Here is a 25,132-nt window from a genome sequence, read left to right as displayed (position 1 = left end):
TCAAGACTACATTCACACATTGAGCTTTACTTTTCTACCATGGTTCTCCACTAGTCTCCTCGAGATAGCATCCTGTCCAAATACTCCCCCACTCCAGGACATCAACTCTGGCTTTCCAAGCTGATTTTTTATTTTGTTGAAGTGTCTGGGATCCTATGACTTCAGAAAGCCTACATATTCATTTGAAAGAGCACCCTAGGGCCTTACTCAGTCCTTCTCTGATGTGGAATAATCCTCTTATACACTGTAAAGATTTGTCTCTTGAATTGGCTTAATAAAATGCTGATTGGTCAGTAGCCAGGCAGGAAGTTAGGTGGGAAAGCCAAACTGAGAATGCTAGGAAGAAGGAGGGCGGAGTTGAGGGGACACCAGCCAGCTAGCTGCCTACCAAGCAGGATGTGTAAAAATGAGGTAAGAAGCCATGAGCCACATGGCAAAGCACAAATAAAAATATGGGTTAATTTAAGTATAAGAGTTGGCTAGTAACAAGCCTGAGCTAATGGCCAAGCATTTATAATTTATGTTAAGCCTCTGAGTGATAATTTGAGAATGGCTGTGAGACACAAGAAAACATCCATTTATACCTCCCTCCTCTGAAGGATAGCCCCATAGAGCCTGAGACTTCATATTTTTTGCTGTTCAATACTTAGTACCAATATATACTAAAGAATTCATGATGCCTATTGGATGAATGAGACCATTGACTGTCACCAGCTTGCATCAAATCCAGCAATTCAAAAGACTGTCTTCAGCCCCAGGCATGTGCAAAAGAACACCTGAGTCAATTCCTAAGAAGAGGGAGATGGCATACTCAATCCAAACCTGCTGCAGTTACTCAGCAACCTAACACTCAATCGGGAAACAATGCACTGTCAATGGTTGTCCGAAGAACCTAGACCAAGGCCTCTCACAGCAATAAAGGATCAACCTTAACTTCCTGGCCCACATGTCACACAGGAAACAGAAACCAAACACAAAGCTTCATTTTTCCATCAGAAGAAAACTGACTGTGGCATTTTACTGACTCATTCTTTCCATTATTTCCAAATTCGCAGCAAGTTTAGAGTAAATCAAGGTTCTTCCCTGTGTGTTACCATTGACAGAGTGTGATATTTCATTTCAACCATGATTTTGAACATCAGTTTCTTGCTATAAGGATTAATAAGCTTTGTATATGATCACGTGCTCCCAAGCAATTATATTTGTTGCTCTAAATTCCTAATCAGAATATATGACTTAGAAAGACATATGAACTTTTTTTTTACACTCATCTCTAAGGCACTGTCATGGTCTTATTCTCTAGAGATCAAACTTTCATTTGGAAAAACAATTCACACCCAGCTCCCTTGTTAGTGTTTCATGAAATGGTGTTAAAATAAAACCGAAATAACAAGTGCCCCCTCTCCATCTGATAAATGCATTCCAACTTACCCTTAGGGATATGTAATTCATGCTTGGTCTTTTCGCACCACCCCACTGGGTGAATGTCAGGGGAACCAGCATTGGTCCAAAAATCATAGCAGCTTAAATAACCATCAAAATGCAGTCTCAGCCGGTAACCACACACCTGAATCAGAGAACGTTCACAATTGTTCATTAAGTTGCATGGATTGAAATGTGCTCAGAAACTGACAAAAATATTCAAATGTCTAGTCACCATCATCAACACGAACCAATCCGATCCTTGTATCCATCCAGGCACTTTCATCAGAGAACAAATGTAAATGTGAAATAATATATGACTAAATCAAAATGATGATGAAGGGGTGTTTAGAACTTCCTGCAAAAGTATACCCTTTAGACCAATCTTGGAATCTGAGGTCAAAACAAGTATTTTTAATGGACTCTTAATTCAGTATCTACCAAATATTCCTTTTAGAAAATGTATCTTCTGTTGGTGGGCTTACTTCCTACCTCAAGAGGGTAGAGACTGGGCTACAGAATGGTCTTAACCCATGGAGCCAGTGTATTTAACACAGAAAATAACTACAGTCTGAGAAATACTTCCTCCAGACATTCTGTACAAGTCTACTTGCCATTATCATCACACAGAGCACGTGAATGTGACTTCTGAGTTCAAGGTCTTTAAAAATTTAGACCTCTTTCATTGATTTAATAACATGTTAAATAAACATTACATTTTAAAATCCATTCGTTTTCATCAACAACAGTTCTCTGTATATGATTTTCATAAAATTAAATGAACATATATTCATTAGTTCAGCTAACCTATGAATAATTACATCACTATAATAGGTGAAAATAGCACCATGGCATCCTTAGATTATTATCAACTTTAGGACAGACCTATTTTTTCAGTTAACTCAATGATAAACACTAGTTGATGAAGAACTTACTAGAAAATTCATCTTAAGAAAAAAATTATTAAGAAGTATATTTTTATACATTATTGACAAAAATAGTGGACTGGGACTCGTTTATGTCAGAAAGTGCTGAAATTTGTTATTTTCTACAAAACTGTCACCACACAATTAACCCAAGGCCATAGCACCCCCCTCTTACCTCAGCTACAGAAAGCGCACAGAATACAGATGGACGTCGGGGATCAATGCCTTCCAATCGCATTCCAACCTGAAAGCCATTTTCATGCTCTGGAAAGGATTGATCCTATGGAATTCCATGATACAGTATCAGCCACTGAGATTTCTTCACAATTTAACATACAACACTTTTATGTCGCTGATATGTGGACTGTAAAAATAGCAGGATTCATAAAAGCAGAGGAGAAAAGTGGGTATAGGAGCTGGAGGGGGAGCGGGGAGAGGAGATGCTACTCAAGATTCAAAGCTGCAGTTAGACAGCAGGAATGGATGACAGGGATTTAAGGTGATGAGTATATATCCACAGTGTAGAGTATATACAATACATCATCGTGGTGTGACTGACAATTATATATGATTATAACATGTCAAGAGTGAAGTAACAGAATTTAATAAAGGAATTTACCATGTAGTTTGGAAGCTTGATTTTTGAAGTATAACACTTACATTAATTCTTTGTTATTTTTACTCATGCATGCAATGTATTCCTCCCCCTAACTCACCCCAGACTTAACCCCCTTCTTAACTCCATACTCTTTTTTTTTTCCTTTAATAACCTACCAAGTCCAATTTGTGCTACCAATAAACGTAAGGGTATGGAGCCAGCTACTGGAATGGTCGACCTGCTAGGTGCCACACCCTTAAAGAAAATTCATTCTCCTTTCTCCAGAAGCCGTCAGCTGTCAATAGGTGCTCAGCTAGGGGGTAGGGCCAGTGAGAACGGCTTGATCTTTTGCATCCTCAGCAGGCCACCACAGGTGCTGAGAGTTTATCAATACAGTGTTCCTCTCGTGTCCAGGAGCCATGGCTTTGCTCTGGTGTCCCCTTGGCCACCGGCTCGTAGCCCTTCTGCTCCTTCTTCCATGACAGTACCTGTCCCTGGCACTGTGAGAGTGGCACAGAGGTCCCATTGGTGGCTGAGCATTCTGCACACTGACAGATCGTGAGTTTCTTCACTATTTATGGTTTACTAGACAAATGAACTTCTCTATATGGTCTGAGAACTGCACTAAAATGTGAGTTTAGAGATAGTCACTAAATGGCAGTTTGATGCTACCTCCAATTAGAATAATAGTAATAGATTGGGAAGCTGGGTTTTAATATGCTTTCAAAGAGTTCATCCATTAAATCCTTATGAACCCGTTCACTCATTTTTCTCATCCCTCCTTCCTGTGCCTTGGACAACAATGTTTTGCTGATTGCATAGATGATCTATCCCCAGTCTACAGCTGGGCTCGTCACTTTGTTTACAGTGACTTTGATATATATATATACCTTCCCCCCCGGCCCCATCCTCAACAATGTGTTCTTGCTGTGTGGCCCAGGAAGCCCTGAATTCATGATCCTTCTGCTTCCATGCCCTGAGTCCTGTGGACCACTTTGAATTTTAATACAGACAATCTAGGAAGCCATATGTCTTCTGTCCAGCAGTGTATCCAGCCTATGGAACCCTAACTCTGAGGCTTCTGACATCTTAGTGGTTTGGAAAAGGTACAGTCAGAAAACAGCTTCTCTGTAAGGCAGATGACAAAGCTCAATACTGGACAATCACAGGAAAGGAGATTCTGGTTATCAAATAGCCAAAACCACATAGCCTTGGTCAGCCAAGCTGCACAGCTGAGGGGGAAGTAACCAGGAAGAGGGAGAGAATAGGTTGGCAAGCTTGAGACAGGAATGGAGGCAGCAAGGCAGCCTGGACTTAGCCGATCCCGGAGCTGCACAGCATGGAGCCACAAGGGAAACACTCTGTGTGTCTTGGTATAGGCAGCATGCCTACACCAGGAGCTGGACTGAGAAACAGCACACGGTTTTCTGTGCCTTGCAATTCACAGCAAGTTTTGCCACACTGTCCTAGTAAGTGTTTGCCTGGTGGCAAAGAGAAGCACCAGTCAAATGTCACTTGAAGTCATTTGAAAAGTTACGCACTGGGGTTCAGGCCTGGCACACAGAGAGGAGTCGGACTGACTTTCCTTTTTTTAAGACAGCAGCTAGAGTCAGTCAGACATGAGCAAGTACGCACAATGGTAGCAGAGACTGAGACTCGGAAACATGTAATCCTAGAGTAGAACCTGCAGCATCCCTCCAATCGTGACGGTCTGTGGTTCCATCGTGCACATGGGCCGAGGAGGCACAAGAAAGCAGCATGCCCAGCAAGCTCAGCTCAGCTCAGCCCTGGCATGATGTCAAGACAATCTTCTGACTAGGAATCCCATCTAAAGGAGTCCAGGCTCCACTCTGCCTTGCGCTAGTAAGCCAGGAAACAGCTGATTTCAGTGTCAGACCATTCCCGTTGGGCTAACTGGGCTATAAGTGACAATAAGAAGTGGTGATCTCCAGCCACTTCATGGGGGATATGGAACAACAAGACATGGAAAGGGGGAAGAAGGGCAGAGGGAGGGAGTACCCACTCCTGTCCGTGCAACTGCACCAACAGAGACAATATTTAAATATCAATATCATTTAACTGAACACTTTTTTTTTTGGTTTTTGTTTTTTTGTTTTTTGAGACAGGGTTTCTCATGTAGTTTTGGTGCCTGTCCTAGATCTCGATCTGTAGACCAGGCTGGCCTTGAACTCAGAGAGATCTGCCTGGCTCTGCCTCCTGAGTGCTGGGATTAAAGGTATGTGCCACTGCCACCCAGCTCTGAACACTCCTTTTGTTTGTCTGTATTGGCTGATGTACAATGCATGTGCACACACACACACACACACAATGCACGTGTGTGTGTGTGTGTGTGTGTATGTGTGTGTGTGTGTATGTCTGTCTGTCTGTCTATCTGTATGTGTGTGTCTGTCTGTCTGGTGTTTGTGAGTCTGTATATTTGCCCATGTATGTATCCATGTAGGTATATGTATGTTTGTATGTGTGTGTATGTCTGTACTATGTGTATGAGAGAGAGATCCTTTTCTTAGGCCTCTCCTTTTGATTTCCTGTTTGGGGGTCTTTGGAGTTTTGCTGTTATTATTCTCTCTCTCTCTCCCTCTCCATCTCCTTTGATTAATTGGAATTCTTTTATTCTACACATACTTTTATAACGAGGGCCTTCATTTGACACCTTTCACCATTTCAATTTATCTTTTTCTTCTCTCTTAATTGGCTCCTTATTTTTTTTATTTTATTTTTCTTTATTAAGAAATTTTCTACTGACTCCACATATTATCCACAGATCCCCCCTCCTCACTCCTCCCCCCCAGCTCTCTTTCCCAAGCCACCCCGCATCCCCACATCCCTCAAATCGAGGTCTCCCATGGGGAGTCAGCACAGCCCAGCTCACTGAGCCTAGGCAGGTCCAAGTCCCTTCCCACTGCACCTAGGCTATGCAAGGTGTCACACCATAGGCACCAGATTCCCAGAAGCCTGCCATGTACCAGGGACAGATCCCGATCCTCCTGCCTGGGTGCCCCCCAAACAGTTCAAGCCAAACAACAGTCTTCCATGTCCAGAGGGCCTATTCCAGTCCCATGGAGGCTCGACAGCCACCAGTCCACAGTTCATGGGTTTCCACTAGTGTGGCCGGTCATCTCTGCACATCCTCCCATCATGATCTCGACGTCCCTCGCCTGCAGTATCTTTCCTCTCTCTCTTCAATTGGATTCTCAGAACTCAGCCTGGTGCCTGGCTGTGGATCTCTGTATCTGCCTCCATCTGTCACTGGACAAAGGCTCTATGATGACGACTAGGTTATTAACTAAGCAAGTGAAATACTTGTATTATAAGAACTTTAAGTCTCTGAAGAAAGAAATTGAAGAAGATATCAGAAAATGGAAAGATCTGCCATGCTCATGGATAGGTAGAATCAACATAGTAAAAATGGCAATCTTACCAAAAGCAATATACAGATTCAATACAATCTCCATCAAAATCCCAACACAATTCTTCACAGACTTGGTTCCTTATTTTTAAAAAATCATCTTTTAAAACATTTTCCTGAAGGTTGATTTCTGCCCCTACCACTCTGGCAGTTGTTACCAGAGCTATACATGATATAAGAGGTAGTTGGTTTTATCTTATTCCTGATTCTAGCTCAATGCTATTTGCTTCTGTTAGTGGTAATTCTTCTCCCTACAGACACTGGGGATCCAAGACACACTTTGCCCTGCCATGGAAGAACGTTCTCAGCCCAGCTTAAAGTCGGCACATACTGCTCAATACTATACACCCCAACTCAAAGTTAAAATGATACTATAACTCAAAAAAAAAAGGAGATTAAAAAATCTCAAGCCAACAACCGATATCCGAGCAGGTGGATGGGCCTGAAGGCCTACTCATGGATATGCCACCTCCAAGAGCTATAGCAGAGATAAAAGGACTGTGGACACTCCATCGATGCAAGGCCACCCTGTATTACACCCAGGCCTTTTCAGACTCTGCATGGCTGATAAGACTAGAAATGATTGCACAGGGTGTGTCCTACATGTGCAACCATGTACAATTGTCTTCTTATAAGACCCCAAGGAAAGGTTGGAACTTCAGGCTCCGACACAATACACACCGTCAGAAGACAATCAAGTCACCAAAGAAGTCAGTGGGAAACTTCACCACAGAATCCAGCTGGAAATACATTCAACTCCTCACTATAATCTGAAATCCCTGGTTACATTGTCAAAAAACAAAAACAAAAAACAAAAGGGACAAACTAAAGGTACAGAAAATCTATTCACTGACACAATGCCAGGGAACTGCCCAGTTCTTGGGGAAACACGGATACTCAGACACAAGGATTGTTTACAAACCCAGGAAATGGACCAGAAAAGATCCCCTTTATTGTTTATTTAGAGAAAAATGTCAACAGTAAAGAACTGAGAAAGAATACTGTACCGACAGAGCCAACTCACGTATCAAGGCAGAAAACATCTGAATAATATCAGATTTGCCAATGAAAACTCTGAGGTCAGGTGGTGGTTTGAATAGGGATGTCCCCCACAGACTAATGTGTTTGAATGCTCGGTCCATAGGGATTGGCAGTCTTAGGAGGTGTGGCCATGTTGGAGAAATGTGTCACAGTGGAGGTGGGTTTTGATGTCTCATATGCTCAAGCTATGCCCAGTGTGGTACACAGTCTTCACCTCTGCTGCCTGCAGATCAGGATGTAGAACTCTCAGCTCCTTCTCCAGCACCATGTCTGCCTGCACACCACCATGTCCTGCCATGAAGATAATAGACTAAACCTCTGAAACTGTAAACCAGCCCCAGCTAAATGTTTTCCTTTATAAGAGTTGTTGTCATCCTGGTGTCTCCTCACAGCACTAAAACTCTAAGATACCAGGTGACAGTAGATGCCCAGCCCAGATCCCAATATCATGAACAAGTATCCTTAAGAATATAAGGAAGTCAAGGTCAGTATAAGCTAAAGCAATCCATGACTACTTCCATATTGCAGATGATACCTAAGGAACCCTAAACACAACAGAGCAAGGTAAACACAACACTAAGAAGGAAGAGAATAATAAGTCCTACTAGAAGACTAAACAGGCAAATTAGAATTAATTAGGAAGTAATTACACATCAGTTTTTTTTTTTAAGTATGCCAAGAAATAGTACATCCCCTAATTATAGCACTGGATTTAAATGGTCCTAATTCTCCAAATAAAACCGAGACTGGCTAATGGAATTATAATTAAATATCCTTCTATTTCCAACCTATAAAAAACATGGTCCTCCATCAAATACAGTCTGAAAGTTAAAAGTTAAAAAATTGTATTCCAAATAAAGGAAACCCAGGTAAAGCAGGTGCAGCTTTCCATACTTGTCTCAAAAAGCAGATTTCAAGTGGCAAAACACAATGAAAGTTGCTACATGTTGGTAAAGGGAACAACACTATACACAGAAGACATAGTATATATTTTAGTATATAGTCCTACATATTTATTATGTATGCTAAATTATACATAAATTATCTATTTACTGTATAGTATATATACATATATATGTATGTGTGTATGTATGTATATATATAAATATATATACACACACACACACATCTGTATACCAAATTTCATAAAACAAGTGCTAAGGGAAACCATGAACATAGAAGCTCTAATACAGAAATAGTGGATGCTTGCACTATTCTGCTCTCACTAAATGCTCACCCAGCTCCAAGAAATTAACAAAAACTTTACACCAAACTAAATACAGTTAAAATGAACTTAACAGACAGCTACATAATGTTCTATCCAAAACTGCAGTATATGCATTCTTTTCAGCAGCTCATAGAACTGTCTCCAAAATAGAACATATTTTTAGGCAAAAAGCCAAGTCATTACAAAAAAAATAATTGAAATAATTGCTCAAAGCTCCTCAGGTCATAATGGAGTAAAATTAGAAATCAAAAGCAAGAGAAAGAACAGAGAGTTGACAAAATGATGAGGCTGAGCAATGGCCTTACAATTATTAGTGATTCATTGAAGAAATCAAGGAAACGGTTATGTCCTAGGATCAAGTGAAAATGAAACATGAGAATCTGTAGGAGACAGAAAAAGAATTAAAAGGGGCATGTATGGTCATGAGAGATCTCAAATAAGCAACTCAATGATGCATCTTTGAAACCCCCAAAAAATAATACAGAAGAAGAAGAAAAACCCCAAACCAGTAAAAGGGGAATAAATAATAAAGATCAGAAAAGAAATTAATGATATAGACTTTAAAAACATGACTCACAGGATCATTAAACTGATTCTTTGAGGAGATTCAGCACATTGAGAAGCCCTTAGCCAAACTACCCAAAAGAAAGAGAGAAGTGTATTAATAGAATCAGACCAAAAAAGAGAGATTGCAACAGATATCACTGAAATTCAGATTAGGGATTATTTTGAAAAATGCCCACCTTAATAAATTTGAACAAATCCAAATAAATGGATATATTTCTAGATACATATGACCAACTATCATTGAATTTGTATATTTAAGAAAATTAAACAGTTCAATAACGAGTGATAAGACTTCTTTTTTTAATCCAGGGCAGTGCAGAAGCTATGTTTTATCAAATGTATAAAGAATCAACACCAAGGCTCCTCTAACTAGTCCATAAAACAGAAAAGCGAGGAACACTGGCAGACTTACCTTACAAAGTCAGTGCCACCTTTAATACTGAATGCAAGTGCAACAAAAAGTATAGCTTCCTTAATGAATGTAAGTAAAAAAAAAAAGAAAGTCAATGGCTGGGCATGGTAGTGCATATATGTTCCTAGGACATGGGTGGCAGAGGCCAGAGGACTGTGGGTTCAGAAGACATTCTGGACTACTACATGGTGAGGTAGAAGATGTGCAATGAACTGAACAATATAGTAATACACAATGACCAAGTGAGTTTCATCCCAGGAATACAAAGATGGCTCCACACATGAAAAACAGTAAACATAGCACACTAACAGAATCAAAGACAAAATATACACCAACTGCTTCAATAAATACAGTATAAGTTTCGATAAAATCTCAACATCCAAGTAAAGTCCTTTAGGAACTAGAAATAGAAGGATCATACCTCAATCCAAGAAAGGCTATATATAACAAACCCATATCCAACAAGACACTCGATAGCGGAAAATTGAAAACATTTCCTCTAAATTAAGGAACAAGACGAGAATTTTGATTCTCATTGCACTTCCTAAATATAGTACTTGAAATCTTAGCCAGAACAATATGACAATTATGGTGATTTGAATCTCACATGTTGTCATTACACAGTCTCATGCTTTAGCACCTTTTTCATGGCCAGTGGCACCATTTAGGAGGCTATAGTATCTTGACAGGGTAAGGCCTAGCCAGAGCAAGTAGCATAAGCTGGCCACTTATGGTTCTACCTGGAACTTGATACTGATCTCACACTTTCTTCTTCCTGGTCCCTCACAGTAGGGGTGCCCCAACCCATACTTCTGTTGTCATGAACTTCATCATACTTTTTGCCATGAAGGCCTGAGACCCTCTGAAATCATGAACCAAAATAAATATTTTCCTGCCAGAAGATGATTTTTTGGGGGGAAGGCATTTTGGTCACAGTGATGCAAAAATTACTAATATAGTAAGCAGGAGAAGAAAAAAGCTGATACCAAGAGTGGGGTCACTAGTGTGACCGTACTTGACTGTGTGGCTCTTGGGCCTTTGGACAAGAGGAACATTTCCAAGATGTGCACTGAAGCAATCCTAGATTTTTTTTTAAGCAGCTTTCAGTGATTGAGATGGTTGAAGTTAATCTTCAACTTGATAGAATCTAGAATTATCTGAAAGGCAGACAGCTAGGCACATCTATGGTGTGGTGATATTTTATTTGTGCTGAAATGTGGTGATATTTTATTTGTACTTTAATAAATAAAGCTTGCCTGGAGATCAGAGGAAAAAACCAGTCACCACACAGAAGTCATGTGATGTTAGCACATGCCTTTAATCCTATCACTTGGCAGGCAGGATCTCTGTTGTGTTCAAGGCCACACTGGAAACAGAGCCAGGTGTGGTGGCACACACCTTGAATTCCAACATAAGTTAACCATGGAGGTCTGTACAGACAGACAGGAAATGACAGAGCTGGACAGGAAGAGGAAGTGATGTAGCTGAACGGAGAGAGTAAATCAGATGGCAGAACAGCCAGGCATATAGACATGGGTAGACAGGAAGTAACTCACATTTGGAAGCTGGGGAGTTGGTGAGGTAAGGTTGGCTGGTGGCTTTCCCTATTTCCCTGATCTCTCTAAGGCTTTCATTCCTATATTTGGCTCTGTGTTTTTTATTTAATAAGTCCATTTAGAAATTCATCTACAGTGAGGTATTTTCATTATTATGATAATTGATGTGGGAAGAACCAACCACTGCAGGTGGTCCGGTTCTCTGGTTGGGATCCTGAACTGTCTGTGGCTGGGCTGAGCACACTGGTATTCACTGTACTCTTCTTCCTAACAGCAGATTCGAGGTGACCAGCTAGCTCCCTCAGGCTCCTGCTGCCTTGACTGCCTCACCATGACCAACCATATCCTTGTGAGCCAAAATACACCGCAAATAAACTCAGCTGAGATGGTGAATGATTTGGCTGAGATTTCAGAAGATCAGAATGCCAATGTTTACAGAAATGTGGACAGTTAAGGATGTGCTCATGGGGTCTCAGATCAGAAGCAGGACTCTAGTGGGATTAAACTAGGGGCCATTGACGATACATTCTGGCAAAGAATCTGAATATACTTTGTCCATGTCCCCAAAATGTGAGTGAGGCTGAACTCAAAAGAAATTGACTAATTTTTTTTCTGAGTAGGCAATATCACGGCAGCATAACATTCAGACTATAATGTGGTTATTGCAGACTTGTTTTAGTGAGAATCAAGAAAGAAAATCAAATATGGATGATTTGAGACACACATAAGTTTGACTGTAACAGAAGGATGACCATGTTCCAAGTTGCAGACAATGCAAATTAAGACAAAGCAACTGTAACTGTTGCAGAGATTCCTGCCATCAAAGAGAAGCTGTGCTCTCTGCCCTGGGACAATAGAACAGGTTCCCTGTAAAGATCATATCCATTTAAGGCTCCAAGTTATAAAATTGAAAAGATTTCCTTTAGAAATTAAGTATTTGCAGGAATGTCCCACTCAAGCAAGGTCACATAAGAATGCTTTCGCCTGGCGGTGGTGGCACACTCCTTTAATCCCAGCACTCAGGAGGCAGAGCCAGGCAGATCTCTGTGAGTTCGAGGCCAGCCTGGGCTACCAAGTGAGTTCCAGGAGAGGCACAAAGCTACACAGAGAAACCCTGTCTTGAAAAACAAAAAAAACAAAAAAAAAAAAAAAAACAAAAAAAAAGAATGCTTTCAGCAGGTTTGACTGCACAAGCATCTAAGGTTTCCTGCAGCCAGAGTTTGTGCAGCCACAGCCCAAGGAGGCCCAGCAGCCACTCAACCTGGCAGCACAATTTGGGTGTCACATGGTACTGATTTTGCAAGCATGCAAAATGTAAGAAGGGTGGTGTTGTCAAGGCTTATACTGAGGCATTACGGAGTGCTTGAGAGAATAAGAAATATATAGTTTCCTTCATGAAACCTCTCAAAGGGAGCTGCATGAAGCCATTGTTGCTGTGGAGACCTCAGGTTGTTAGAGATGTCAGAACTGTGGGTGCTAAGTGGAGACAGCTTAACAGAAAAGCCATGTGTGCAGCAGGTGGCCATATGCGTAGGGCTGCCATAGCCATCTAGAGCTGGAATAAAGCCACCACGTCATCCAGACACTCTCATGGAAAAGATTTAGTGTCTCCCCAGTCAAAGTTTAGTCTTGCTTTGGTCTCATCCTACATTGATCTCCTCCTCTTCCCTTCCTTGTGCTATGGAAATGTTTATTCTCCACTGCTGCAAACATAAACTTTCCTTTTTTATTTTACAAGGACTCACAATTAATAATTGGCAGCATGCCTCCTCAGAGTATGGGACTCAATGTTGGACTAATGCACTCTGCATTATGAGACAGCCAAAGCCCTTTGGGAACAAGGGGGCAGAATGTTATGGTTTGAATCTGTACAGGCTCCTGCTTTGAGTGCTTATTTCCCAGTGGTGCCCTCTTTAAAAACTGGAGCCTGACTGATTACCAAAAAGCAGGCCTCTGATGGCCATAGATAGGCCTTGGTTCTAGCCCTGCACTCTCTCTCTCCTAGTCTGCCAGGATGGACAAGTCTTTCCCATAATCCCCCACTTCCATGAGCTCCCTCATGCCTCCCCCAACATGGTAGACTGAGACCCTCCAAAAGCACCAGCCTAAAATAAATCTTGGTCACATTCATGTGGAAGTAATGGACAGAGCAACTGAATAAGACCAAAGGATACAAAATAGGAAGAAATTGAGTTATGCCCAAATGCCCATTATCCAAATGTCAACTTCCTTAACAAACAATGCTGGGAAGCTTGGCTATCAAGGAAGGGGTGGGGACAAAAAACTAGATGCCTGCATGTGGAGGACTGAAACATAAAAAAAGTCAACTCACAATGGATTGAATTTGGACTCTAATGTAAAACCTTTTAAGTACCTTAAAACTCTTCAGTGATCACCACTGCTGTACATGGAAAATTTTTACAGCAGACTCCATCCATTATTATTTTTCTAATTTATGGCTGGCTTTGGACAGCTGGAGTGTGATTGGACAATTCAGGCTTCATTGCAAATAAACACATCTAGAAAACGGTGAGTAGCCTCCGGTTCTGCGGTTCCCAGGGCGCATTTTAAGCAGTCACTGTAGTTCTGCTTATCAGTGTTTAACATCTGAATGCCAATTTTTTGATGTGAATTTATTCTTTTGGGGAGATTTCCATTTGGAAAGAAAGCCAAGTTCCACACAATGGTAAAGGAAAGTATAAAGGTGCCCTGTGCAGCTGAAGGCTCGGGCACAGCCTGGCCTCTCACCCGCGGGCCATTTGCTCTTACGTCCTCGTTTTCATTGGCCTGCACTCATGTATAGACAGAAACTGGTACATGTGATACATGTACATTTTCAGGAGCATCTTCAGGTTCTTTGTTCCTATATAGCAAACATCTTTCCTTCACAGCTATGCATTTGCCTGAATAATGAATGGAACAATACCTCACCTCACCATAGGTCAGTTATATTTGCATTATACTTGGGCTAGTTTTCCACTCATCTTGCATTATTGCCCATTTTTTCCAAAGCATACTTTATTTTTATTGGTGTGTGATGATGTTTGTATGTTCATGTAAGGATAGGAGTGTGTGTGTATGTGTGTGTGTACCCATGTGTGTGCTCATGGGTACACACATGTGTGTGTGCACATGCACGTGCATGTGTATGCAATTCAGATGACAAGTTCAGTTATTGCTACTCAGAAGCATTTTTGCAAGGCATGGTCTCTTACTGGCATGAAACTCATCAAGTAAGCGAGGCTGGCCAGGGAGTCCCAGAATCTACCTTTCTCTGCCTCCCACACAGTGCACATCACCACACTGGCTTTTGTGACTGGGTTCTGAGGGTGGAACTCAGGTTCTCAGACTTGCAAGGCAAGTATTTTAATGACTGAGCCGCCTCCCCAGCCCCTAACTCTACATTGTAACACCCCACCCATGCCCTGCAAATGGGATCTATCTAGAATCAGATGTCACTTTAAGCTGACAAATCTCCGTAGTCTCCCCGGGTCTGGAACAGTTTCCATTAACATGTCATTGTCTTTTATCTTGGTGACATTTTCAAGAACACAGTCCTCTCCTCTGACTCTTCAATTAGAATATTCATCATTTTGAACTTGTCTGATGTCCCATAGGATTCAGTTGCCAGAATACTACAGGAGTGATGTCCTCAGAATAACACACCCAGAGGTGCACCATGACCGTCCGTCCCTCAACGGCAATATTCATGGTGATGACCAGTCCTGGTGTTGCCCAGGTTCTTCACTGCTTGGTTACACATAAAATGTGTGTGTACATGCAAACATAAACACCAGCACACATGTGTACATATTTTGTAAATTCCAAGTTCAAACAAATACGTCCAATTCTAACCAACCCCAAAGGCTTGTTCTTTTCCTTCTTGTCCTGTGACCTTTCCCCTCTGAAGTCACCCCTTCACTCCTTAACTAGACCCTCCAGGGCATCTCTTAGGGTTGCAGAACTGGACTGTTGATAATATCACCAAAGAACTACAAAATGCGCCATTGTTTGCAGGCCACTGGCCAGGCAAGGAGACTGCACCGTGTTTGTTTTCCATAACATGCAGCTTCTTTGATTCCATTTGTTTTCCATCCTCAGTGGTTGAATGTTTTATCATTTTTACCAAAGGTTAAAAAAAAGCCTTCCTAAACCAAGCTTTTAGGTGTCTGTTTCTCCCAGAATCCACTATACTCACTGCAGCTCTCATCCTGGAAGTACCCAACATCCCTGTGGTGTACATAGTCTCCATCCTTCCCAAGTTTGTTCTTGCAGAGGTATGTGGGTGCTTTTTATCTTTTTCTCTTGCACAAAAGTCAGCACACTCACATGGTTTGTGCACACGGCTTCCTGCTTGTGGAATGTTTCTCAGACTCTTACTGGGTCAGTCAGCTTATATTCTTGTTTAGAGCTGCATTGTGTTTCACTGTGTGTGGGCACCACCACCCATTAAAGCTATATTTGATTGCCTAGCTTTTTATATAAACATGAAATCATTTAAAAACTCCATGACTTGGCTGGTAAAATATCTTTCGAACCTTACATTCGCAGATGATTTTGGATTCCAAGAAGATTCCAAGAAAACCTTAAAGGATAATGATATCCAAACTGGTGACAAAAATGAATGATTTGTCAGGTTCATCTTATGTCTACAAAAATAAATGTCGTGTGTGTTTACTTCTCCCCATCTTCTTTCTGCATATCCTCTGTTTACAGCAGACTGTGTTGAACACACTCTGTGTGCCTGCCTCCTGTTCACTGCTTTGAAATTTCACAGCTCACTTCAAAGTTGCTGCACACACACACACACACACACACACACACACACACACACACACACAAAATGCTGGCAAAAAGCCAAAAGAGAAGGATAGACAGCAGGGAGATGAGCATTAATATTTCAAAATGAAGCTACTGAAAAGATGGCTCAGCAGGAAGAGCACACTTACTCTTGCAGAAGACCCAGATTAGATTCCCAGCACCTCTGTCTTGGCTCATAACTCTCTGTAACTCCAGTTCCCGGGAATCCAATGTCCTCTTCTGACCTCTGAAGCCACCAGGCATGCAGGGGGTACACACATATATACACAGGCCAACACTAACCCATAAACTACAATAAATAAATATTTTAAAAAGAAGACAGTATAGAAATGTACACATTTCCCCAGCTCAACGAGGGTGAAATATGCAAGACGGGGTATGGGAGGAGCCGATGTTACAGAGTTCCTGATGGTGTCTAGTCTAGTCACACGTGACTATTAGATACAGGAGTTGGGCGGAGGGTCCAGGCACATCTTTCAGCATTTCCGAATTGTTTCTCCAGCCAACACTGGGGAGCTTTCTCTAATGCTGCAAGCAATATAATACGGCTAAAAGACAAGACAGTCCTTGGGGAATTCAAATCAAACTAAACTTTCTATTTTAAACCATCTGAAAGGCAAGAGTGAAAAATGCCATGCCCTCAACCTGTCTCTTGTTGAGTGGTTTATTTGTGATGTGACAGTTTTAAATATCTCTCTCTGAATGTCCTGCATGTCTTGAACGTAACTGATAGCGTGCCGACAAGAGTACCTTCCATGATGTGGACAGAGATCCAGAATCACACTCTAGGTAAACAAAATCCCACTGCATGCGATACCCTAAGTCCTACAAAGTCCTCCAGTCTGCACACCTGAGGAGAGCGTCTACAGATAAACTCCACGCTGGAGACGTGAGGAGGGGACTTCCTCAAGGTTAGAAGCCAGCACAGAAGCAGATCATAACCAAGTTCTGGAAGCCTGCCAACTGTTTGTTCCAGGTGAGGGGACAGACTTGGCACAAAACAAGCACCGTAAAACTTGGCTCCCAGCTATGGCGCCCATCTTACGGACAAGGACAGCTCCAGGGAAATGCCTTGGACTCCTAGATGGCAGAAGTTATTTTGTTTTCTCATTTTCTTTTACCAGAACACTCACAAAATAATATTTTCTATTATGAAATTGATTCATTTTACCACTAATGATGGAGAAGTAGTATTATTCAAGGTTCCATACCCACAGCAAAATCAGGTACAAATTATATGCTATTATTTTAAAAGCTTGCAAAAATGAGTCATGAGTCATAGCATTAGTGGGGGTATGCTGTGGCTGGAGAAAAGGCAGGCACGCTGTTGCCAAAGCTCCTTTGCACAATGCCATGTGCAAGAGTTATCAGCAGGACACATGCGTGCCACCACAGTTTTGGGGACAGGTAAAGTCTCCAGGGTGCACACGCACAGATCTGAATGATCAGTGGAGGAGTGAAAGGACATGTAACTTTTCACATACAGAAAGACTGCTTTGCCAGGCGGTGGTGGCACACGCCTTTAATCCCAGCACTCGGGAGGCAGAGCCAGGCGGATCTTTGTGAGTTCGAGGCCAGCCTGGTCTACAGAGCGAGATCCAGGAAAGGCTCAAAGCTACACAGAGAAACCCTGTCTCGAAAAACAAAAAAAAACCAAAAAACAAAAAAACAAAACAGAAAGACTGCTTTACCAAGCTCATCTGTGAGTCAGCACAGAGTGGGGAAGGTGAGCAACCAAGGCCACCAGCAAAGCCTCTGCTGTGGAGTGTTGCAGGAGTCAGCCGGCGTGCCCAGTACAGGATGCTAGGAGAACACCCAAAGACAGGCCCTTAGTTCATCTGCAGGCAGAAGCTGCCATCCTCATGTTCCTAGTTTTTAATACACAAACACATTTTTATTGCTACCAATAAAGTTAATAAATGTTTCAGCAAACAATAGCAAACTTCCAGGAATTTTTCAAATGCACCGCAAAGATTTTTCCTTCTTCCTGGGCTTTTAGTAAGCTGACTGACCCACTGCCTGCCACTTTAAAACACTTTAGTATATATTTCTTAAGAACGAGGAAGTCGGCTACCATCAACATCAGGAAATTACAGACTCATGGCAAGGAGAGGCAAGAGTCTCACTCTTGACAGGATCTATTCAAGGTGAGGCTCTACCAAGGAGACTAGTTAAACTTGAATGAAATCGTTGCTTAATATTTTATTCATGATCTTAAGTCATTTCTGAATGAATAAAATCAGGTATCTAATCAATTAGATTAGATTCTTTTTTCTAAGATAATCATTGTTTTATTTATTTATTTATTTATTTATTTGATTTGTTTTTAGACATAGGGTTTCTCTGTGGAACAGTTCTGGCTGTTCTGGAACTCGCTCTGTAGACCAGGCTGGCCTAGAACTCACATAGATCCACCCCCTTCTGCCTCCCGAGCACTGGGATTAAAGGCATACACCACCACTACCCCAGTTTTTTTTTTGTTTAAGATTTATTTGTTTATTATGTATACAGTGTTCTGCCTACATATATGCTCGCAGGTCAGAAGAGGGCACCAGATCTCATTATGGATGGTTGTGAGCCACCATGTGGGTGCTGGAAATTGAACTCAGGACCTCTGGGAGAGCAGGCAGCACTCTTAACCTCTGAGCCATCTTCCCCCCCAGTTTAAGGAACACATTCTTAACATGCCTTGTAAAACACTGGTCCTCATGTGTCCAAATCTTTATCCAAGTGACCGCAGTGACCAAACAACTCATATTTAAGACCCTTGCAAAGAGTTTAGCAACCTACAAATATGTTTCTATGCCAGCAGTATATGACACATCTTCATTTGTCTCAAAGTGCATCTTGAGGGTGGAAACATTACCATTTCAAATGTCAAAAGTGAGATTCTGGGAAGTCAAAGGGGCAGACTTATTTAAACAGCTTAACTACAATCAATGCTTGATTTTTTTACTCAGTGGGGATAAAAATAAGCATGCAATTAGATAGCATGAAATCTTCAAAAAGAAATATAAGGAAACAGCCCCCCAAGATAAACCAAAAAACCCACCAATCAACTTCTAGAAGGTCAGAATGTACTTATAGAAGTCTCCAAAGTAGAGAAAATCATTCTGCTAGGTTTTTCAAGTGAAAGGTTGGTCAACTTAATATTTGATGAAACAAGAAAAAATCATGCTCCTGTCTATTCCAAACACACAAAAGCACCCAGAACCATCTGAGGTATAGTTAACATTTGCTGTCACCCATGATAGTAAGATATTGTTTTCTCATTAACACAAATAGGAGAATAAGACCAAACCATGTGGCTAAGACATTCTTAATCAGATTGTACAGTGGCACTTTTGTGCACAAACACTCACACAGCACTTAACTCCACATCACACATGGCTCTAAGCACATAATGAGAATTACACACTAAATTACATCAAGGCCCTGTAGAGTTCCCATGCACATTTTATGAATGAGGTGCCCAAGGCCAAGACTCAAGTGTATCTGTCCTCAGCATGCTGCCAAATAGTTACTGTGCTAGCTCATTGTTCTGGGCTGTAAGCAATCCTGACCATCATCACCGTCACCAGTTAAAGACATCATCATTTTAAATATTTATTCTACAGTTAAAACTATGATTAGCTACATAAATATAGAAAATGAGCACCTGAGCATTTTCTATATGGCTGTCAAATGGTCCCCAATACCATTTGAAAAAGTGCATGAAGAGTTTTAAAGAGAACTTGTGTGTGGATATCCTAATGATGCAGTGGCAGATTGGACAACAAAGACAAGTGTTCTGAAGCCGACTAGCTATACATCTGGCAAGGGCAGTCAGGATGGATTTCCCCGACCACAAAATATGCAAAAATAAGGAGAAAATGAACACAGCACGGTAGAATACAATGCAGCTGTCTAAAGGCCAAGGCACAGACCTGGCTGAGCAGAGGGGGCCTAACAGCTTTGGAAAACATGAAGTAAATACCATGCATAGAGCAGACAAGCATGCTGTATGTTTTCACTTCACGGAAGAACACCAGGACTAAACCACATACAGATAGAATGAGGTTCTCTAATTGCTCCATTTACAGAGCCTTTGGATCTGTCAGCACAGCGAATTGGATCCCAACTTAAACCTTGACCTGTCCACTACATTATTATGTTAAAATTTCAGAAAGTCACCATGCCGTGGACAAGAGAGCTGAGGAGCTTGATTAGCACAGAGCAGGGATGGGAACAAGGGAAGCAGCCAGGTTCACGTTCTGCTTAGGAGGTGAGAGGGCAGTGCCTGGCCACTGGTGGCTGGCCGAGGAAATGGCCAGCAGTAAGGTGCCAACCGACATTGAGGCTTCAGGCCTGGAAAAGATGCACAGACTTTCCATATTGTGATAATTTGTACTTTTTGCAATGTGCATTGCCTACCGAAGCTTTCACAGACCCTGAACAGCCCACAAACACACCAGTGTAGCTACTTTTCAATTCTCACCCTGCTGAACATCCCTAGAGCTTCAGTGCTCTTCTGAGTACTTCAGAATCAATTGTTATTGAAAAAGTCCACTCACTGCAAGGTCCCAGAAGACTGGGATGTGTTAGCCACACCTTCCACCTTTTCTTCAGGAAGCTTTTTCCCTAAGCTAACAGTGGCTCTTGGTCCAGGGTACCAAAATTCAGCATCTTCATCCAACGACTCAAGAGTATTTTTTTAATCTCATTTTTCTAATATTATTATGTATTAATTAAAACCTGAAAAGCTTGCATATGTTTTGCTTTGGGTAAAGTCTGGGTTTATATTTAGCCCTACAGGTACAAACAGATGCTCCCACTAAAATCCTTCTGGGTTTTTGGTTTTGTTTGTCTTTTTCTGTTTTTATCACAAAGAAAATGAGTCTATACAAAGCACACACATAAATATATAGGGCATTCTCATGCACAAAACAACTTTTTCTATTCTTGCTCAGACTACACCTTGTACAGTTGGGTCTGATGGTGGCCTGGTGACAGCACTCTTGATGTCTTCACGGACTCTAAGAATCCACCAAGTTCATTTCCATGTTTATGTTCAGATGACTAGAAACGTTCCACTAAAAATATTACCAATAGCATTCATTAGATGTCCAAAGGGTTTGTGACATACACAGACACATACAGAACAGAGTCACACAAGTGCCCTTCAAGAGTATCTGTCATTACTCTCTCCAAGGACTGTAAAATATATTTGGGAGATAAAAGGAGCCAGGATTTCATAGTAGCTGGTCACTGTAGCCACACGGCAAAGCAGCAATACAGACTTTGAATTCTACTCTCCCAAAGTGACATCTTCTTTGCCATCTACAGCTCAGACAAATAGTGAAACATGATGACTTACGTAACAAAACAACTGACTTCTGAGCCTCAGTTAAGATGGCCGATTGCATGTCCTCACGCTTTCATTTTAGAGGCTCTTCTCTGTTATTCTGAACACTTTTCAAAGATGAATTCTGAACTCAGAATCCCAAGCTGCTGCCAAGATTATACCAAGAGATGGTCCTTAGTAGAGAACATGGGATTCAGGAACCAACAAAAGTGTCATTTAATAAGTTAATGCAATTCTGACTGAATTTTTGAGGGTTTGCTCTGTTGAAATCTCAGGTGCAGAATCCTCATTTCCACAGAAATTTGGGTGTACAATCAACATCTATATATGCATCCCAACTACTAAGTAAGCTCTAGTCTCAGAAACAAATGAACAAACAGTTCAGAACAGGTCACATACAGCTGGCTCCAGGCAAGCTGAGCTCAACAAAGAAAAAGAAGCCAGAGGCACATAGCAAGGCCTGCACCCGGAGAATATTCTCAATAACTTTGTGATAGGTAATCGCTGTTCCTCAAGTGGATTGCAAGCACCTTCTGGCCTGGTGTCTAAAACAATAAACCCACACCGTGCCCCCCCCCAGGTGACTTAACTGGGGGCAGGGTAAGGGAAGGGGACACATGGACAAGGATACTGCCCATAAAAAAACATTTCCTTCAGCTACAGGGGGAGAGTCTGTTTGTCCTTGTTCCCAGATGCCACTCTGTTCTTTCTTTAAATTTCCTTTCTTCTGAACAGCTCTGGGCTTGACACCTGGCTTCCAGCTGGCGGTACAGAAAAGCCACCGTCTCAGGAGCTTTGAGCCCCTTCTAGGAACAGAAGTGTGGCCTAGGTTGGCTGTCTGGTTCTAGCCTCACATCATCTATTCCACAGCAGCCTTGGTTCCTTGACTCTTATAATTTCAGAGAATGGAATTATAGGTATTTAAAAGTAACTGAGCCATGAGCTCAGGGCATCTCTCCAATTTTGCATCAAAAGTAAAGGCTCTGGAATTATGAGAAATGGATACTAGTGAGGGATCTTTCTAAGGTTTAGATCCTTTGCTATTAATCTACTGAAGACATGACATCATGGAGTAGCACTCTATTTTCAAATGTGCTCCACTTGAGTTAAGTATCAGTGAAACACCTGAATACAATGCATTTATTGATTCTTTTCTTGAAGGAAAACTACTAAACATCAATAAATTCATCTTCAAAGTAGGATCAAGAAAAAACAGAGAGAACAGAAACACAAAGCAAGCAAAGGAGCAAATGCTGGGGGCCAAACAGAAAAATGGGCAGGGATGAAAATGTTTTCAAAGCATCTTGTAACACATGTAGTACTCACCAGTTCATGTAACAAAAGCTGTTTTCACAGTTCATATAATGCAGGAATTTCTCACAGTTCATAAAACACAGTGGTACCAGTTCATATAACACAGACCATTCTAACCAGTTCATATAACTGGTAAGGGAATAATGCAGTCACTGTGCAGCTCATAATATTTAACATGCTATCAAAGAGGGATCTACATTAATAGGTGGTGCTATCAAATCATTGGCAAGTGTGTTCACAACACAAAAGCTTGATATCGCAATGAATTGTTTTAGATCTGAGAGTTCTAATTGTCTTGGGTAGTTTTAGATACTTTGACATGGATATCTTTCTATACTTACAGAACTAAATGTTAAACTCAGACTTTTACAGTTAAATACATACTCAGATTTTATTTCAAAAAAAGAACACACACACACACACACACACACACACACACACACACACACACACTTTCTCAGGTACCATTTCATGAACAGACATATTTAGAAAAATAGGGGCTCTCCATTCTGCTCTATTCATTCCTTATTCATTCAGGTGGGAAGACTGAAAAAGCAGGAGTGTGAGCCAACAGGAGGATGAGCCAGAAGGTGTCTCTGTCCCCAGGGAGTCCCAAATGAACATAGCCCATTACCTAGAGAAGAATGTCATTAACAGGGCTTAGAGTATTTATTTCCAAAATCATGCTACATCACAACAAATTTTAATAGCCACACAGCATGACAGGAAAATGGACACAGTGGCATAGAGAGTGGAGATAGCAGAGTGGAAAGGAGAGAGGGAAATGTCAGGTGTTTCTGCCTTGTTTATAAAGAAAGGCATTAAGTAGGGAGGAAGAGGCTCTGATCTCAGCACAAAGAAATTCCACATGTGGCCAAGTGTAAAGACTGGGGTTGGGGGGGGTGGAGATCCCAGACAGGAGTGTCCAGCTGCCAGCAGTGAGGTGCTGGGTGCAGTGAGGAGGGAAGGGTCATGTCGGACACTCTGTCCAAACGTAGATCAGAGACGAGGACCAGAGCAGTCCCTCAAGGGACAGACCAGCCAGGAAAGAGACTGTGGCCAGAGTGAGGCCTGACAAGCGGGAGATGATGGGTCCAGGCTGACAGTGTGAATGAACCACAGTCAGAGCGCACAGAGACATCGAACACTAAGAGGTGTTCTGAGAAGAACAAGGGACTTGGGGCTAAAAGAAAGACTGGAAAAATTCTTGCACTTATCCAAGTGAAGCCTGTGTCAGACACGGTCAAAAGTCTCACAAGATTATCCCCAAGAATTATGTGACCTTTGGCATTTCCAGCTAAAGGTGGGAGGTCAGAGAGGTGAGTCACGTGCTTTCTCCATAAAGTGGTAGAAGAGAAGCTAGAGGGGCTTGCTAAAGTAGCTCCCCTGGAAAAAAAAAGAAGAAAATAAAAGGAAAGAAGTGAGGGAGGGGGAAGAGAGAGAGGAAGGGGGAGGAAGAGGAGGAGGAAGGGAGGGAAAGGAAGAGGAAGAAGGAAATGAAACTTAGCTGATCTCCAAGGACTTTACAACCCATCAAGAGGGAGACTATACTCAGCAAAACAACTCCACAGGGCTCTGGAGTTGGCTCAGTTGGTAAAGTAGCACAAGCCCATAATTCCAGAGCTGGGACAGAGTTAACAAGTGGATGTCTGGGGCTTGCTGGCAACCCAAATTGAACAGATGAACTCCAGATTCAGGGAAAGTCTTCATTAAATAATTTGTGGGCAGTGACTCACCTCCACGCGCACACAGGCAACAGCACACACAGGCATACACATGTACACCAGAGGAAAGACAGGTAGCCAAATGGGCTGATACAAAAATGTCATGTAACAGTACATGCTGCTAAGGCTACAGGCATAGTGCAATAAAGGCCATAGTTCATAGAGACAGACAAATACCTTCAGCTCAAGATGTGTGCACAAAAAGACAAAGGGCTCACTCCTAAATTAAGGCAGTAGAGGTGATCCCCAAGAGAAGCTACAGGTCAGACCTTGAGCAGACTTCATGGACAGACATGCAGAGCCGATCAATCTCCACCGTGATCAAGCTGGCCACCCAGGCCCCTAGAAGATGGTCATTCACTAGGACACTGAGCCTGGTAAGGCAGCTCATCAGGAGGTGGAGCTAACTATGGTTTGTACAGGTCATATGGAGGGTGAGCACTTCATGTACCTAGGGAGGTGGTAGGATACTCTAGAGGGGAAGTGGAGACTTTACTACCTGCTACAGGATGCACATGAGGGAGATCGATAAACTGGCTCCAGGGGCCGTGCAGAGTGAGTCTGGACATGAAATCATGGGAAAGGAAAGGAACGCAAGGAGAGAAGGTCAAGGAGTGGCCAGAAACAAGTAAAACCAGAGGCCAAGAGTGGTTGAGGTCTCCAGGAGGGAGTTCACAGAGGAGGCTTGACTTGTACCTTGCTATAGAATCCTGAGGTCATTTCTGCAGGATGGTTTCTGCCGACAGCATGAG

General features: G+C 42.0%; 1 protein-coding gene across 1 annotated transcript in view; it reads right to left on the bottom strand.

The window, feature by feature from the left end:
* The window catches only part of L3mbtl4 (L3MBTL histone methyl-lysine binding protein 4), a 211,680-nt gene that overhangs the window by 164,842 nt on the left and 21,706 nt on the right, over positions 1-25,132 (bottom strand). The window contains exons 4-5 of the mRNA XM_059278761.1: positions 2,524-2,628; positions 1,432-1,567 (exon numbers count right to left, since the gene is read on the bottom strand). Coding sequence (XP_059134744.1) covers positions 1,432-1,567; positions 2,524-2,628 — 241 coding nt within the window. The remainder of the gene's footprint in view (positions 1-1,431; positions 1,568-2,523; positions 2,629-25,132) is intronic.

This window comes from Peromyscus eremicus, chromosome 13 (assembly GCF_949786415.1).
Source record: "Peromyscus eremicus chromosome 13, PerEre_H2_v1, whole genome shotgun sequence".
Taxonomy (NCBI): domain Eukaryota; kingdom Metazoa; phylum Chordata; class Mammalia; order Rodentia; family Cricetidae; genus Peromyscus; species Peromyscus eremicus.
This window is presented reverse-complemented; position numbering and strand designations above follow the sequence as displayed.